This window comes from Pelobates fuscus, chromosome 2 (assembly GCF_036172605.1).
Source record: "Pelobates fuscus isolate aPelFus1 chromosome 2, aPelFus1.pri, whole genome shotgun sequence".
NCBI classification, from domain to species: domain Eukaryota; kingdom Metazoa; phylum Chordata; class Amphibia; order Anura; family Pelobatidae; genus Pelobates; species Pelobates fuscus.
The window spans coordinates 138615075-138631691 of NC_086318.1; the positions used below are offsets into that span (position 1 = coordinate 138615075).

The 16617-nt window shown below is 41.8% G+C and overlaps 1 protein-coding gene across 1 annotated transcript; it reads left to right on the forward strand.

Moving 5' to 3' along the window:
* Window positions 1-2357: 2357 nt before the first annotated feature.
* Window positions 2358-2996, forward strand: LOC134586203 (HUWE1-associated protein modifying stress responses-like). The gene has a single exon (XM_063441699.1). It carries the CDS (start codon window positions 2358-2360, stop codon window positions 2994-2996), a length of 639 nt encoding a protein of 212 aa, XP_063297769.1.
* Window positions 2997-16617: the final 13621 nt, after the last annotated feature.

Below are 16617 nucleotides of genomic sequence, written 5' to 3' on the forward strand. Positions count from 1 at the left end.
AGCTTGGAGGAAAGACGAGACAGGGGGGATATGATAGAAACATTTAAATACATAAAGGGAATCAACACAGTAAAGGAGGAGACCATATTTAAAAGAAGAAAAACTACCACAACAAGAGGACATAGTCTTAAATTAGAGGGGCAAAGGTTTAAAAATAATACCAGGAAGTATTACTTTACTGAGAGGGTAGTGGATGCATGAAATAGCCTTCCAGCTGAAGCGGTAGAGGTTAACACAGTAAAGGAGTTTAAGCATGCGTGGGATAGGCATAAGGCTATCCTAACTATAAGATAAGGCTAGGGACTAATGAAAGTATTTACAAAATTGGGAAGACTAGATGGGCCGAATGGTTCTTAAAGAGTGACAAGGGAGGGAGGGAGGGGGAAAAAGAGTGACAAGGGAGGGAGGGGGAGAAAGAAAGTGACAAGGGAGGGAGTGAGGGGGAGAAATAAAGTGACAAGGGAGGGAGGGAGGGGGAGAAAGAGAGTGACAAGGGAGGGAGGGAGGGGGAGAAAAAGAGTGACAAGGGAGGGAGGGAGGGGGAGAAAGAGAGTGACAAGGGAGGGAGAGAGATTGACATCCATCACACAAACACACACACACTCACACAATCATGCTACCCTTACACACACAGAAACACACAATGCATCCTTACACACACACAATGCACCCCGTACACACACACAATCACACAATCATGCAACCCTTACACACACAGAAGCACACAATGCATTCCTTACACACATTCAATGCACCCCGTGCACACACTCAATGCACCCCTTACAGACGCACACACTGCATCCCGTACATACACAGAAACACACCTTGGAGCCCTTACACATACAAACACAGATTCACACAATGCATTCCTTACACACATATCAGGACATCCCCTACACACTCCACCCCCTGTGAACAAACTCATTGGTGGAACATGAAGGTGGACCCTGGGACCCAGACCTTGAGCTGTGTAAAGGGCCCCCAAAAAATGGAGCTGCTTCCCGTTCTCCCAAAACATTGATTTTTGTGACCACAGTTACAAACAGCCTCCAGAGAGCCTGTTCTACACCAGACCAGTGGAGCCAGACTGCAGCTAGAGCCCATCATCATCCTCATCTGGTTGTAAGTAGGCAATCTAGCATCTTATTCGTGGCACTAATCTCTAATTTACCTCACATTAAAGAAACACTATAGTCCCCAGAACCACTGCAGCTTAATGTAGTGGTTCTGGTGTCTATAGCCTGTCCCTGCAGGCCTTTTAATGTAAACACGGCGGCACTCCAGCACTGGCGTTAGTTAACATGGCAGAAAAATATTGGAAAGGGTTAGGGGGGCTACTAATAAGGATAGGGGGAGAGGGGGAGGTAGAAAATTAATTGGAAGGGTTTATGGGGGCTACTAATATGGATGGGAGGAGGGGGGAGGTAGAAAAATTATTGGAAGGGGTTAGGGGAGTACTAATATAAATGGAAGGGGTAGGGTGGGTTCTAATATGCATGGAAGGGGTTAGGGGGTACGAATATGCATGGAAGGGGTTAGGGGGGTACTAATATGCATGGAAGAGGTAGGGGTGGTTCTAATATTCATGGGAGGGGAAAGGGTGGTTCTAATCAGGAGGATCCCAGCGCTGTATCCGGGTAAGTAAAACCCCTTCCCTGTAGTGACCCTTTAATGTTATTATTTAATCATTTATATAGCGACTGCAAATTCCGTAGCGCTGTACAATGGGATAAACAACTCCTAGTTTACGGAATAAGAATATACCTGGTGAGTAAAAATGCTATCCCCCCAGATTTTTTGGGGTTCCTACGCCCATGGCCCTGCCCTAGGGTAGCAAATATTTGAATAAATACATCACCTGGCTTAACATAGTGGGACGTATGGTACACAAACAAGCAAAAATATAAATGGGGTGTGTAAATGGGAGGGGATAATTTAACCATATCCAAGACTGGCACTCAAAAGTTTTTTCACCCAGCTGACCCTGATCCTTGGCTCACCATGAAAGAAAATTGTTTAAAAACAAAATTAACAAAAATATAACTGGATGGAAGACATAATCAATAATTAGGTGTTCTAAGTAGATCAAAGTCAAAGCTTAAGGTAAAACGCTTTTTTATTCAGTTTATGAGATGTGGAGACACTCTGGGGTACGTGTTTCTATTACAGAAACTTTTCATTTGGTTTGACAGAATTCTAAATCCGTTTCCATGACATATAGAATGTTTAGGTCAACTGCCATTATTGCCTCAGAAGCACACATTGTATTTAGTGACAGCTTCAATAGTAAGCATATTTATGTTAAAGAAGCTGAAAGAAAAAATCCCTCACACTTATTGACAGTCTGCTTATAAATAATGAACAATAAAAGGAAGAATAGGAAAAGTGAGATATGGAAGCAAAGACCCAGGCCGTATTTCACTAAATGGGAGGAGCGTTGTTTGAGGAAGGCACAACAAAAAGAGGAGAAACCAGAATGGAAGGCCGAGCAGAGTAAGCAAAAACTCTGGCCCCACCTAAAGAGGTTAGCCACAGCAGTGGGGAAACTTTATGAGCAGGGACTTTGTAGACAACAAGGGCTGTGTCTGTGGATCCCATTCCAGGATGCTGCTAATTCTCTCACCAGTCTTTACAAAGAAAGTATGGATGCTCATCAACAATGCTTTGGCTTAGGATCTGAAATAGGACATCAAAGGCTCAATAAAGAACTGTTAGCCTGGGTAAATCAATGTCAACCTACTATTATGAAAGAAGATTTAATAAGAGTTCTACTTGAAAAAGTACCATCTCCAAGGAGCTCACATGATCCACCACATATGGCTGATGAATCATCCGTAGCAGCATCTCTCCACGGTTTATTAAATGGCAGAATGGCAAGCATGAGTACTCACGCAACCATCCCAGCATCTAGCAGCAGGTTGCGAAAGCGCACCTTGGCACAGTGCTGCGATCTATTTACAGATTCACCACCCTGTAAACAAAAGAGACTGATTTGACTACATTTCAACTGTTTTTAGATAATGATTGTTTTAAAATATGTATGTATTGATATAAATAAATAATTTTAAAGGATAAATCTTGTGTTTTGTTGTGTATTTTGTGGGATAGTAAATTTGAGTAAATTAATTTTTATTTCAAAGTTTGGTATTTTATAATATGGAAAACACATAAGAAAAAAAATTAAACAACCTCTCTTTTGGTCCTCATTCTGTGTAACGCAATGTGCATCCTATACAAGGCATAACATTTATACTTTATTAGTCTATTGTCATTACAAAGCAAGATAATTTTTTTTAAATTGATTGTAACTCATCATTCATGACATATCTGATAATTCCTTAAGATGAACCTTTTGAAATGTGAGGTCCTCGATATCACCACCCTGACAGAAGAATATGATAATCTGGAACCCAAATTCCCATTCCGCTGGTGCACAGAAAAAAATGAAGTTTCTAGGTACCTGGGTGACGGCTGACCCACTCGATCTCTACCATGCAAACTTCCTGCCTCTAGTACGCAACACCTTTGAAGACCTCAAGCAGGGGTCATACCCATATATATCCTGGTTCGGACGCATTGCAGTTCTAAAGATGAATGTTCTGCCGCAAACATAAATAAATTATGTTAAAGGACAAATCTTGTGTTTTGTTGTGTATTTTGTGAAGTAGTAAATGAGTGTGAATTACTTTTTATTTCAACATTTAGTATTTTATAATAGGGAAATAACATAAGAAAAAAAAAAGAAAAAAAACTCTCTTTAGTCCTCATTCTGTTTGATGCAATGTGCATCCTATATAAGGGATAACAGTTATACTTTATTAGTCTATTGTCATTGCAAAGCTAGATATTTTTTTTTTTAAATTGACATTGGATCGTACAGCTGACTGATCTCCGGTTTGCCACACTCTATGGAACTGGAAGGCACTTAGAGGCCTGAATCCTATCTCCCCTTAACCGAGTCTCCTGATACCTCTGCAACATAACAAAAACCTGGGGGGGAGGGTTACCTTCCCGTGCATGGGCCTTTATAGACAGAAACTTGTTCATCTCTATTCGCATGCAACACTTCCTGTCAATCTCACAGGCCAGCCTCCTAAGGCAGGACATCCAGAGTAAAGGGTAGTGCAAGCACAGCTAATGCTTTATGGGGACAGTTCCCTGGCATCCCAGAGTGGAACACCAGGGAATAAAGTCAGGACAGTTTGGAGTCATGTAATATTTCCTGAAAACAGAATGACCATCTTCACACACCCTTGCCAAGTTTTGGAGAAAATGCAAGGCTGAGTTAATAACTATCCCACTGCAGGTTATTTTTTAATGACAAATAGACTGATCTTCAATGATGCATTTTGGGGCATTTTAGTAGCTCACACATTTAAATTGTTCCACAAAATATAAAAAAAGCTTTTTACTTGCTTTTTTCCAGTGCCATGTTCCACTCCCTCAGCGCTGTTCAAGGCCGGATTTAGGGTTGTGCGAGATGGACGACCGAATTTAATAAAGCCCCTCTGCAAAAAACTACATTCTTATACACACACTATACATGGATGGGGGGCAGTAAGGTCGTCCCTGGCGCTGCTCATGTCCCCACCTTCCATTGCCATTGGGGACATGATACACATGTGCATCCAAGCTTGCATCCATGCTTCCCCATAGGAAAGCATTGTATACAATGCTTTTCTATGAGCTTCCATGTCATGTGACTGAGTTTTATGCAGTGGGTGCAGCAGAAGCACCTCTAGTGCCTGTCAGGAGGACAGCCACTAAATATTTATTTAACCCTGCAGTGTAAATATTACAGTTTCTAAAAAAGGTTTAAACTGACAAGACCACTGCACCCAGACCATGTTATTGAGAGGAAATATAGCCCATGGAGCAGCACAGCTTAGTGGAATAGGGCCGTGTCAGAGCTAGAAGGCGGGCATTCATAGTTAGTGTGTTTGGATTGGATAGCAATCTGGGATGGGCAGTCAGATACATATAGGGCAGCCATCTTATAATTGTCCCATTCTAATGCTTTCTCACAGACCTTGTTGTTGCCGCCCCTCCCACCCTCCCTGATTTTGGTTAGGTTTGGAGTTATCCTCCATCTGGTCACAGCACCTGGATAGGTAAATTGGGGGCGTGGAATGGGTTGTTATTATGGATTGAATTAATTATGTGTCTGGCAATTTAAACAAAAATAAAACAAAGAAAAAGAAAAGATAAAACAATACAAAAAGATTGGGGGCTGTGGGTGCAGCCCTACCCCATCTTTTTGTATTGTTTTATCTATTTGTTGAAGGATTTGAGGGGTATCCTTCGTTTGGGTTGCTTCCCATTTACATATTGTCTGTTAATTAGCGCTGATTTCCTGTTGTATTTTGTAAAACAAAAAGAAAAGCCTTGCTCTTCTGAGCACTAACTCCTCTAACTGCTTTTGGGCGGCTTACCCGCTTCCAACCATATAAAATACACATTTTTGCACAGATCTTTTTTTTTTTTAAATATATGTTTCCTTTCTCCTTCAGAACACAAAGACTCTTGTAGGGAGAAATGCAGTCTCGCACACTGCTTGTCCGTCTCCCTGTGAATACCTGACAGGGAAATTTTATAGCAGTCCTGTGCTAATCATTGCCAACAGGTGAGCAGCTATCTGTGTGATCCAGAACTCCTGGATTGGATTGCTCACCTGCTGTGCTGTATATAAACTGTGGAATGGAACAATGGCCCTCCCTTCACTCCAAATGCTCCACCCCCGGAATCCATATTAAATTGCAAAATTGCTCTGACTAAAACAGACAGACCTTCTTCCTGGAGCTATTGATATTCCAATACTATTGGAGAAATATACTCTCCATCTATAACAATGCCTTGCACTCTGTCACACATCCTCCCCCTCAGCTCAAACAGAGTGGGGTGAGCGACCATTGTCATAAAGGTATGTTTTCGTGAACATTTTTATAGCACATGAAGGACTCTCTTCATGCGCTGCACATTTTGAAACATCCCGAAAGATACTATACAGATGGTATATGGTACCAACCCATCTTAGATCAATTTACTCGGAAACAGAAGAGATATGCTGGAGGTGCCATTTACATAAAGGTACCATGCTGCACATGTGGTGGTCATGTGAGAAGGTAAATACTCTCTGGAAAGATATAGAATTAGTAGCTCAGGAAGTTACATCTTATAAGATTGAACACACATCGAAGATGATACTCCTTAAAGTCCTTCCAGGAAATATAGATAAAGTCTCACGGAAAATCATATTTCTTCTCTTAACAACAGCAACACTAATAGCCAGAAATTGGAAATCTTCAAACTTGCCATCTTTACAAGAAATAAAAAAATTAATGACCACTACAGTGGACTATGAACTTATCATGTGGAATCAGACAAAAATAGGAAAATTAAGCCATAAAGTGGCAGACTTATTTTCAATAACCTCCTTATTAATTATTAAATGTGAAAAGTGAAAAGATATTGGATCAGAATCAAAATCCAACTAACCAATAATTAACAAAACAAATGTATATCGGCACAGAGATTTTATTTTTCTTTACCCCTACTTCAATACTCCCCTTTTCCTTGTTTCTCCCCTCTTTTTATCTATTTATTTATTTCCCCTTTTCCCTACTAGGGACCCAAATGGATTTATGATTTAAATATATTCAATATTAGAACTAGATAGTAGCTCAATAAAATAAATATACTAAATATAAGATAAGTTAAACCTTAAGATAAATATCAAAAAGACATTATTCTAATTTGAACACTATATAGAGGTGATTTACATAATATGTAAAAAAAAAAAAAAGTGAATGTATGGTAAATCAACCCCCTCTCTTTCCCTTTTTTCTTTCTGTACCCCTTTTATTGAATAAAAAAAATGAATAAAATTCCAATTGAAAGGAAAACAAAAATAGCTGCTTGTGCCAGGAGCACACATATTCTAAACTCCCAACTGGCATTGTCTCTAAAAAAAAGTCGTTGAGGAGCCAACTCGTAAAGAGGCTATACTAGATTTAGTGTTAACAAATGGAGATTTGGTATCAGATATTACTGTAGGTAAAAGTTTAGGATCCAGTGATCATCAGTCAGTGTGGTTTAATATAAGAACAGTAACTGAGTCACACCACACAAAAACAAAAGTTTTAGACTTTAAAAAAACAGACTTTTCTAAAATTAGAATATGTGTAAAGGAGCCATTATCAGACTGGAGCAATTTAAATGGAGTCCAATAGAAATGGGATTATTTAAAAGTTGCACTGCTGAAGGCAACAGAAAATTGCATTAGGCTTGTCAATAAAAGCAAAAAATTCAATAAACCACTGTGGTACTCCGCAGATGTGGCCAAAATAGTAAAAAACAAAAAGTTTGCATTTTGTAATTATAAAAAACCTAGAGTGAGGAAGACAGAATGATCTATAAGATTAGGCAGAAAGAGGCTAAGCAAGTTATAAGAGCTTCCAAATCACACACAGAAGAGAAAATAGCACAGTCAGTAAAAAAGGGGACAAAACATTTTCTAGATACTGTCACGATACCTTACCTGTCCTCCTCGTACCCACGCACCACAGCGTCCTCCTTCACTGAGCGGCACGGCACTTCTGACGCCGGCCGCTCACTCAGAGCGGAATTTCTAAGTTCGGCGCATGCGCGCCACGGCCGTCGGCTTGAAGCCGACAAGGTCCTGACGCGGCCACGCCCCCGGACCTTTTGGGGGCGTGGTTTTAAGGCTACACACACCACACTATAAAAGGGCTGCCCTGACAGCAGTAAGACGCCCTAGTGTGGTTCTTGCTGGTTCCCCTAGTGCTATTTCTGTGACATTTGTATTCTATCCTGGTATTCGACTTTTGGCTCCTCTATTTGACTATTCTACTCTCTGGTTCCCTGTACTTTGGCTTGCTTATCGTTATTCCCGTCTTCTGTTATCCCTTGACCTCTGGCTATCCCATTTGACTACTCTAACGTGAGTCCGGCCATTCTAAGGTCCGGTATACGTTCTATAGTTAGGTTACACTCTGCGAGAAGGGGTCACTGTCGTGACATTACACTAGGGCCATGGACCCTGCAGGTGTTAACCCTCTTGGACTTGGTACGGACAATAGATTTGAGGAACTGGACCATATCGTATGGACCAGATCGCCCTCGCCGTACAGACGTTAATTAACCGTACTGCTTATCTCCAGCCGGAGGAGCAGACTCCTAGTCAGAGACCCCAGGAGCATCCCATGGAAGTGCTACCTACAGGCACTTCCAATCAGGCTACAGCACCTCTCAGGTATGGGGGTGATCCTAACGGATGCAGGGGGTTCTTGAACCAGATAAGCATCTATTTTGAACTCCATCCTAGAGCTTACCCTACCGATAGGGCTAAGATTGGGTATATTATCACCCTGTTAGTAGATAGAGCTTTAACCTGGGCTAATCCCTTGTGGGAGAATGACAACCCAATAGTCTTTAATTATACTAACTTTGTTGCAGCTTTCAGGAGAACTTTTGATACCCCAGGCAGAAAAACTAACGCTGCCAAATCCTTATTACGTCTAAGACAAGGTACCCGTTCTCTAGTAGATTATGCTTTGGAGTTCCGTACTTTAGCTGCAGAAGTCAGATGGAACGAACAAGCATTTGTGGATGTGTTCCTAAATGGAGTGTCTGATAGAATCTTAGATGAAGTGGCCACAAGAGATTTACCAGACACTCTAGAGGAATTAATAACATATCTGGCTCATATTGATGAACGCCTTAGGTATAGGCAGAATACCAGAGAGAGACCTAGGAGAGTACCGGAACGTCTTGCTCTGACCTATCCCTCGTCAGAGACCCCTCCAGAACCCATGCAATTAGGGGCTACAAGATTGTCTGAGACAGAGAGACACTACCGTAGGAGGGAAGGTTTATGTTTATATTGTGGCAGGAAGGGACATACACGAGTGAATTGTCCTAGCCGACCGGAAAACTCTCGCACCTAAGTCCGCAGGGGGGACAGGCCTTGGGTGTTATGTGTATGTCCTCCTTCAATGATAAAAAAGATCTCCGGCTTCTTCTACCTATTACTCTAGAATGGGAGGGAAAGAAAGTATCCACCCTTGCTTTAATTGATTCTGGGGCTGCCGAGAATTTTGTAGATCACCTATTCGGGCAGAAAAATACTCTCCCATTCCAAAAAAGATCTGCACCCTTGGCCGTTGAGGCCATAGATGGTAGACCATTATCAATACCTCTTATTACCCAGGAAACCATTCCCCTGGTATTATCTACAGGTCTTCTTCATAGGGAGGTTATCACCTTGCAACAGATAACATCTCCTATCTTTCCTGTAATCCTTGGGTTTCCTTGGTTAGCCCAGCATAATCCGTTGATTGATTGGGAAAAGAGGGAGATTATTAAATGGGGAGAATCTTGTCACAGTAAATGCATTACTCCGATTAAACCAGTGGGGTTAATCAATATACCTACTATGGAACCATTGACCACTCAAATACCCAACCAATATATTGATCTTAAAGATGTTTTTGAACCTAAAGAGGCAGAAAAATTACCTCCTCATCGTCCCTACGATTGTTCTATTGAATTGTTACCCGGCACTATGCCTCCACGAGGTACAGTTTATCCCCTGTCGATAGCCGAGAATAAAGTATTAGAGGAGTACATTGCCGAGAACTTAAAGAAGGGGTTTATCACTAAATCTTCATCGCCTGCGGGCGCTGGGTTTTTCTTTGTATCTAAGAAAGAGGGGGATTTAAGACCCTGTATTGATTACAGAGGGTTAAATAAGATTACTATACGTAATGCTTATCCTATCCCCTTAGTGACTGAGCTATTTGACAGGTTGAAAGGAGCTACTGTCTTTTCTAAACTAGATTTGCGGGGAGCATATAATTTAATCAGAATAAAAGAAGGGCATGAATGGAAGACTGCTTTTAATACTCGTTATGGTCATTATGAGTATCGAGTTATGCCTTTCGGGTTATGCAACGCCCCAGCAGTCTTCGAGGACTTCATTAACGATGTGTTACGAGACTTTTTACAAATGTTTGTAATAGTATACTTGGATGATATCCTGATTTACTCTAAAAACATGAACGAACACTATGAACATGTCAGATTGGTTCTTTCAAAGTTATTAGAGAATGGTCTCTATTGTAAACTGGAGAAATGTTTGTTCCACAAGGAAGAAGTGCATTTCCTGGGATATATCATTTCTAGTACGGGTTTCAAAATGGAGCCGAAAAAGTTAGAGGCCATTCAGCAATGGCCCTTACCAGTTGGACTTAAAGCAATCCAACGCTTCTTGGGGTTTGCCAATTACTATAGGAAATTCATTAAAGGATTTTCTTCAATAACAGCCCCTATTACTGCTATGACTAAGAAGGGAAGGAATCACAGGGAATGGTGCATAGAAGCTAAGAGAGCTTTTGATTCATTAAAAGAAGCCTTTTCCTCAGCACCAGTGTTACGACATCCTGATCCTTCTCGTCCTTTTATACTGGAGGTAGATGCATCCGAGTCAGGGATAGGAGCAATACTATCTCAAAGACCTTCGGATGATCAACCATTGCATCCATGTGGGTTTTTCTCTAAGAAATTAACAGAAACTGAGAAAAGATACGATATAGGGGAGAGAGAGTTGTTGGCAATTATTTCTGCCCTTAAAGAATGGCGATACTTGCTTGAAGGGTCACCCATCCCTGTTACCATTTTTACAGATCATAAAAACCTCTCTTACTTCAGTGAAGCCAAGAAAATGTCTGAAAGACAAGTACGTTGGTCTTTATATCTCAATCGTTTCAATTATATTGTTACATATAGGCCAGGGTCAAAAAATATTAAGGCTGATGCCCTATCCCGTCAATATGAACCTTTTACATCCTCCAATGAAGTTATGTCCTCTTTAATCCCTAAGAATCGTATTGTCACCACTGTCTATGCTAGAGTCTCATCGGGATTAATAGAGGAAATCTCTACATTCCAAGATCGCACTACCTTGACTGTTCCACAAGGAAAACTATATGTGCCATTAGCCTATCGGGATAGAGTACTATCCCTCATGCATGACTCCAAAATGGCAGGGCATCAAGGGATACATAAAACCACATCATTGCTGGCGGAACGGTTCTGGTGGCCTTCCTATAAGAAGGATGTTTGTGAGTTTGTCCTTGCTTGTGGTATTTGTTCCGCTACTAAATCTCCTAAGGGTCGCCCTATAGGACTCCTCATGCCCTTGCCTATCCCGGAGACTCCATGGTCGAGTATTGCCATGGATTTTGTAGTAGACCTACCCCCTTCTAAGAACTACACTGTCATATTAACGATAATTGACAGATTCTCCAAGATGTCTCATTTGGTCCCTCTTTATAAATTACCTACATCATCTGAACTGGCTTCTATATTTATAAGAGAGGTGGTCCGTTTACATGGGGTACCCCATGATATTGTCTCTGATAGGGGACCTCAATTTATTTCTCGTTTCTGGAAAGCGTTTTGTGGACAGTTGGGAATCAAACTTAACCTTTCCTCTTCTTATCATCCCCAATCTAATGGTGTTACGGAAAGGATGAACCAATGCCTGGAACAATACATCCGTTGTTTCACTTCGGTTCATCAAGATAACTGGGCGGACTTGTTATCATGGGCAGAATTTGCTCACAACCATCATGTCCATGAATCCACTTTACACAGCCCCTTTTTTTATCAATTATGGGTTTAACCCTACGACTTTACCAAGTTCCGTTCATTCTACAGGAGTGCCAAGTGTGGATGACACCGTTAGGAATATGAGGGAAACTTGGTTAGGGGTTAAACAAATCTTGACTCAAAAGGCTAGTGTGTACAAAGCTAATGCGGACAGGCATCGGAAACCTGCTCCCACGTTCGTGATCGGGGATAAAGTGTGGTTAAGTACCCGTAACATTAAACTTAAGGTCCCATCTATGAAATTTGCTCCCAGATTCATTGGTCCATTTCAGGTCCTCAAACGTGTCAACCCTGTTTGTTACAGTCTTCGTTTACCCTCTAATATGAAAATACCGAATTCGTTTCATGTCTCACTTCTCAAACCATTAATATGTAATCGGTTTACTCGTAATACCCCTCCTCCTCTTCCTGAAGTTGTGGAGGGACAAAACGAATATGAAGTGAGGTCTATTTTGGGTTCTCGTTTTTCTAGGGGTAAACTTCAATACCTTCTAGACTGGAAGGGTTATGGTCCTGAGGATCGTTCGTGGGTGGACGCTTCTGATGTGCACGCCCCTCGCCTGGTTCGTTTGTTTGAAAGGAGGCGTTCTAACCGCCCTGGGGGCGGTCCTTGTGGGGGGGGTACTGTCACGATACCTTACCTGTCCTCCTCGTACCCACGCACCACAGCGTCCTCCTTCACTGAGCGGCACGGCACTTCTGACGCCGGCCGCTCACTCAGAGCGGAATTTCTAAGTTCGGCGCATGCGCGCCACGGCCGTTGGCTTGAAGCCGACAAGGTCCTGACGCGGCCATGCCCCCGGACCTTTTGGGGGCGTGGTTTTAAGGCTACACACACCACACTATAAAAGGGCTGCCCTGACAGCAGTAAGACGCCCTAGGGTGGTTCTTGCTGGTTCCCCTAGTGCTATTTCTGTGACATTTGTATTCTATCCTGGTATTCGACTTTTGGCTCCTCTATTTGACTATTCTACTCTCTGGTTCCCTGTACTTTGGCTTGCTTATCGTTATTCCCGTCTTCTGTTATCCCTTGACCTCTGGCTATCCCATTTGACTACTCTAACGTGAGTCCGGCCATTCTAAGGTCCGGTATACGTTCTATAGTTAGGTTACACTCTGCGAGAAGGGGTCACTGTCGTGACAGATACATAATGAGAAAAGGAAAGTAAAACAAGGATTAGTTAGATTAAAAACAAAAGAAGGAAGGTATGAAGAAGAGGATAAAAGTCTAGCTGACTGCCTCAATTAATATTTTTGTTCAGTATTTACAGATGAAAATGAAGGAAAGGGACCTCAGTTAGGAAAAAGAACAAATGAGTAATTTAGTACATGTGAGTTTACAGAGGAAGAGGTTATATTTCAACTGTCAAAAGTAAAGACAAATAAGTCAATGGGACCTGATGGAATACACCCACAGTTATTAAAAGAGCTTAGTGGTGTACTAGCAAAACCATTAACAGATTTTTTTAACCAATCATTGTTAACAGGAGTAGTCCCAGAAGATTGGAAGTTAGCGAATGTTGTGCCCATTCACAAGAAAGGTAGTAGGGAGGAGTCGGGCAACTATAGGCCAGTAAGCCTTACTTCAGTAGTGGGGAAAGTAATGGAAACCATGTTAAAGGATAGGATTGTTGAACATCTAAAAACACATGGATTGCAAGATCAGAGACAACATGGGTTTACTCAGGGAGATCATGCCAAACTAATCTTATTGATTTTTTTGATTGGGTACCTAAAATAATAGATCAGGGTGGTGCAGTAGACATTGCTTACCTAGATTTCAGTAAGGCTTTTGACACTGTTGCACATAGAAGGCTTATCAATAAATTGCAATCTTTAAGTTTGGATTCCAATATTGTTGAATGGGTAAGGCGGTAAGGCAGTGGCTGAGTGACTGGCAACAGAGGGTTGTAGTCAATGGAGTATATTCAAAGCTTGGGCTTGTCACCAGTGTGGTACCTCAGGGATCTGTACTTGGACCCATTCTCTTTAATATTTTTATTAGTGATATTGCAGAAGGTCTTGATGGTAAGGCATGTCTTTTTGCTGATGATACTAAGATATGTAACAGGGTTGATGTCCCAGGAGGGATAAGCCAAATGGCAAATGATTTAGGTAAACTAGAAAAATGGTCAGAATTGTGGCAACTGACATTTAGTGTGGATAAGTGCAAGATAATGCATCTTGGTCGTAAAAACCCAAGGGAAGAGTACAGAATATTTGATAGAGTCCTAACCTCAACATCCGAGGAAAGGGATTTAGGGATGATTATTTCTGATGACTGAAACGTAGGCAGACAATGTAATAGAGCAGCAGGAAATGCTAGCAGAATGCCTGGTTGTATAGGGAGAGGTATTAGCAGTAGAAAGAGGGAAGTGCTCATGCCATTGTACAGAACACTGGTGAGACCTCACTTGGAGTATTGTACGCAGTACTGGAGACCATATCTTCAGAAGGATATTGATACTTTAGAGAGAGTTCAGAGAAGGGCAACTAAACTGGTTCATGGATTGCAGGATAAAACTTACCAGGAAAGGAAAAGGACCTTAACATGTATAGCTTGGAGGAAAGACGAGACAGGGGGGATATGATAGAAACATTTAAATACATAAAGGGAATCAACACAGTAAAGGAGGAGACCATATTTAAAAGAAGAAAAACTACCACAACAAGAGGACATAGTCTTAAATTAGAGGGGCAAAGGTTTAAAAATAATACCAGGAAGTATTACTTTACTGAGAGGGTAGTGGATGCATGGAATAGCCTTCCAGCTGAAGCGGTAGAGGTTAACACAGTAAAGGAGTTTAAGCATGCGTGGGATAGGCATAAGGCTATCCTAACTATAAGATAAGGCTAGGGACTAATGAAAGTATTTACAAAATTGGGAAGACTAGATGGGCCGAATGGTTCTTAAAGAGTGACAAGGGAGGGAGGGAGGGGGAGAAAGAGTGACAAGGGAGGGAGGGGGAGAAAGAAAGTGACAAGGGAGGGAGTGAGGGGGAGAAATAAAGTGAAAAGGGAGGGAGGGAGGGGGAGAAAGAGAGTGACAAGGGAGGGAGGGAGCGGGAGAAAGAGAGTGACAAGGGAGGGAGGGAGGGGGAGAAAGAGAGTGACAAGGGAGGGAGAGAGATTGACATCCATCACACAAACACACACACACACACACACACTCACACAATCATGCAACCCTTACACACACAGAAACACACAATGCATCCTTACACACACACACAATGCACCCCGTACACACACACAATCACACAATCATGCAACCCTTACACACACAGAAGCACACAATGCATTCCTTACACACATTCAATGCACCCCGTGCACACACTCAATGCACCCATTACAGACGCACACACTGCATCCCGTACATACACAGAAACACACCTTGGAGCCCTTACACATACAAACACAGATTCACACAATGCATTCCTTACACACATATCAGGACATCCCCTACACACTCCACCCCCTGTGAACAAACTCATTGGTGGAACATGAAGGTGGACCCTGGGACCCAGACCTTGAGCTGTGTAAAGGGCCCCCAAAAAATGGAGCTGCTTCCCGTTCTCCCAAAACATTGATTTTTGTGACCACAGTTACAAACAGCCTCCAGAGAGCCTGTTCTACACCAGACCAGTGGAGCCAGACTGCAGCTAGAGCCCATCATCATCCTCATCTGGTTGTAAGTAGGCAATCTAGCATATTATTCGTGGCACTAATCTCTAATTTACCTCACATTAAAGAAACACTATAGTCCCCAGAACCACTGCAGCTTAATGTAGTGGTTCTGGTGTCTATAGCCTGTCCCTGCAGGCCTTTTAATGTAAACACGGCGGCACTCCAGCACTGGCGTTAGTTAACATGGCAGAAAAATATTGGAAAGGGTTAGGGGGGCTACTAATAAGGATAGGGGGAGAGGGGGAGGTAGAAAATTAATTGGAAGGGTTTATGGGGGCTACTAATATGGATGGGAGGAGGGGGAGGTAGAAAAATTATTGGAAGGGGTTAGGGGAGTACTAATATGAATGGAAGGGGTAGGGTGGGTTCTAATATGCATGGAAGGGGTTAGGGGGTACGAATATGCATGGAAGGGGTTAGGGGGGTACTAATATGCATGGAAGAGGTAGGGGTGGTTCTAATATTCATGGGAGGGGAAAGGGTGGTTCTAATCAGGAGGATCCCGGCGCTGTATCCGGGTAAGTAAAACCCCTTCCCTGTAGTGACCCTTTAATGTTATTATTTAATCATTTATATAGCGACTGCAAATTCCGTAGCGCTGTACAATGGGATAAACAACTCCTAGTTTACGGAATAAGAATATACCTGGTGAGTAAAAATGCTATCCCCCCCAGATTTTTTGGGGTTCCTACGCCCATGGCCCTGCCCTAGGGTAGCAAATATTTGAATAAATACATCACCTGGCTTAACATAGTGGGACGTATGGTACACAAACAAGCAAAAATATAAATGGGGTGTGTAAATGGGAGGGGATAATTTAACCATATCCAAGACTGGCACTCAAAAGTTTTTTCACCCAGCTGACCCTGATCCTTGGCTCACCATGAAAGAAGATTGTTTAAAAACAAAATTAACAAAAATATAACTGGATGGAAGACATAATCAATAATTAGGTGTTCTAAGTAGATCAAAGTCAAAGCTTAAGGTAAAACGCTTTTTTATTCAGTTTATGAGATGTGGAGACACTCTGGGTTACGTGTTTCTATTACAGAAACTTTTCATTTGGTTTGATAGAATTCTAAATCCGTTTCCATGACATATAGAATGTTTAGGTCAACTGCCATTATTGCCTCAGAAGCACACATTGTATTTAGTGACAGCTTCAATAGTAAGCATATTTATGTTAAAGAAACTGAAAGAAAAAATCCCTCACACTTATTGACAGTCTGCATATAAATA

Excerpts from the sequence above, each read along its gene's own strand:
- LOC134586203 (XM_063441699.1), top strand. The coding sequence starts at position 2,358 with ATGAACAATAAAAGGAAGAATAGGAAAAGTGAGATATGGAAGCAAAGA.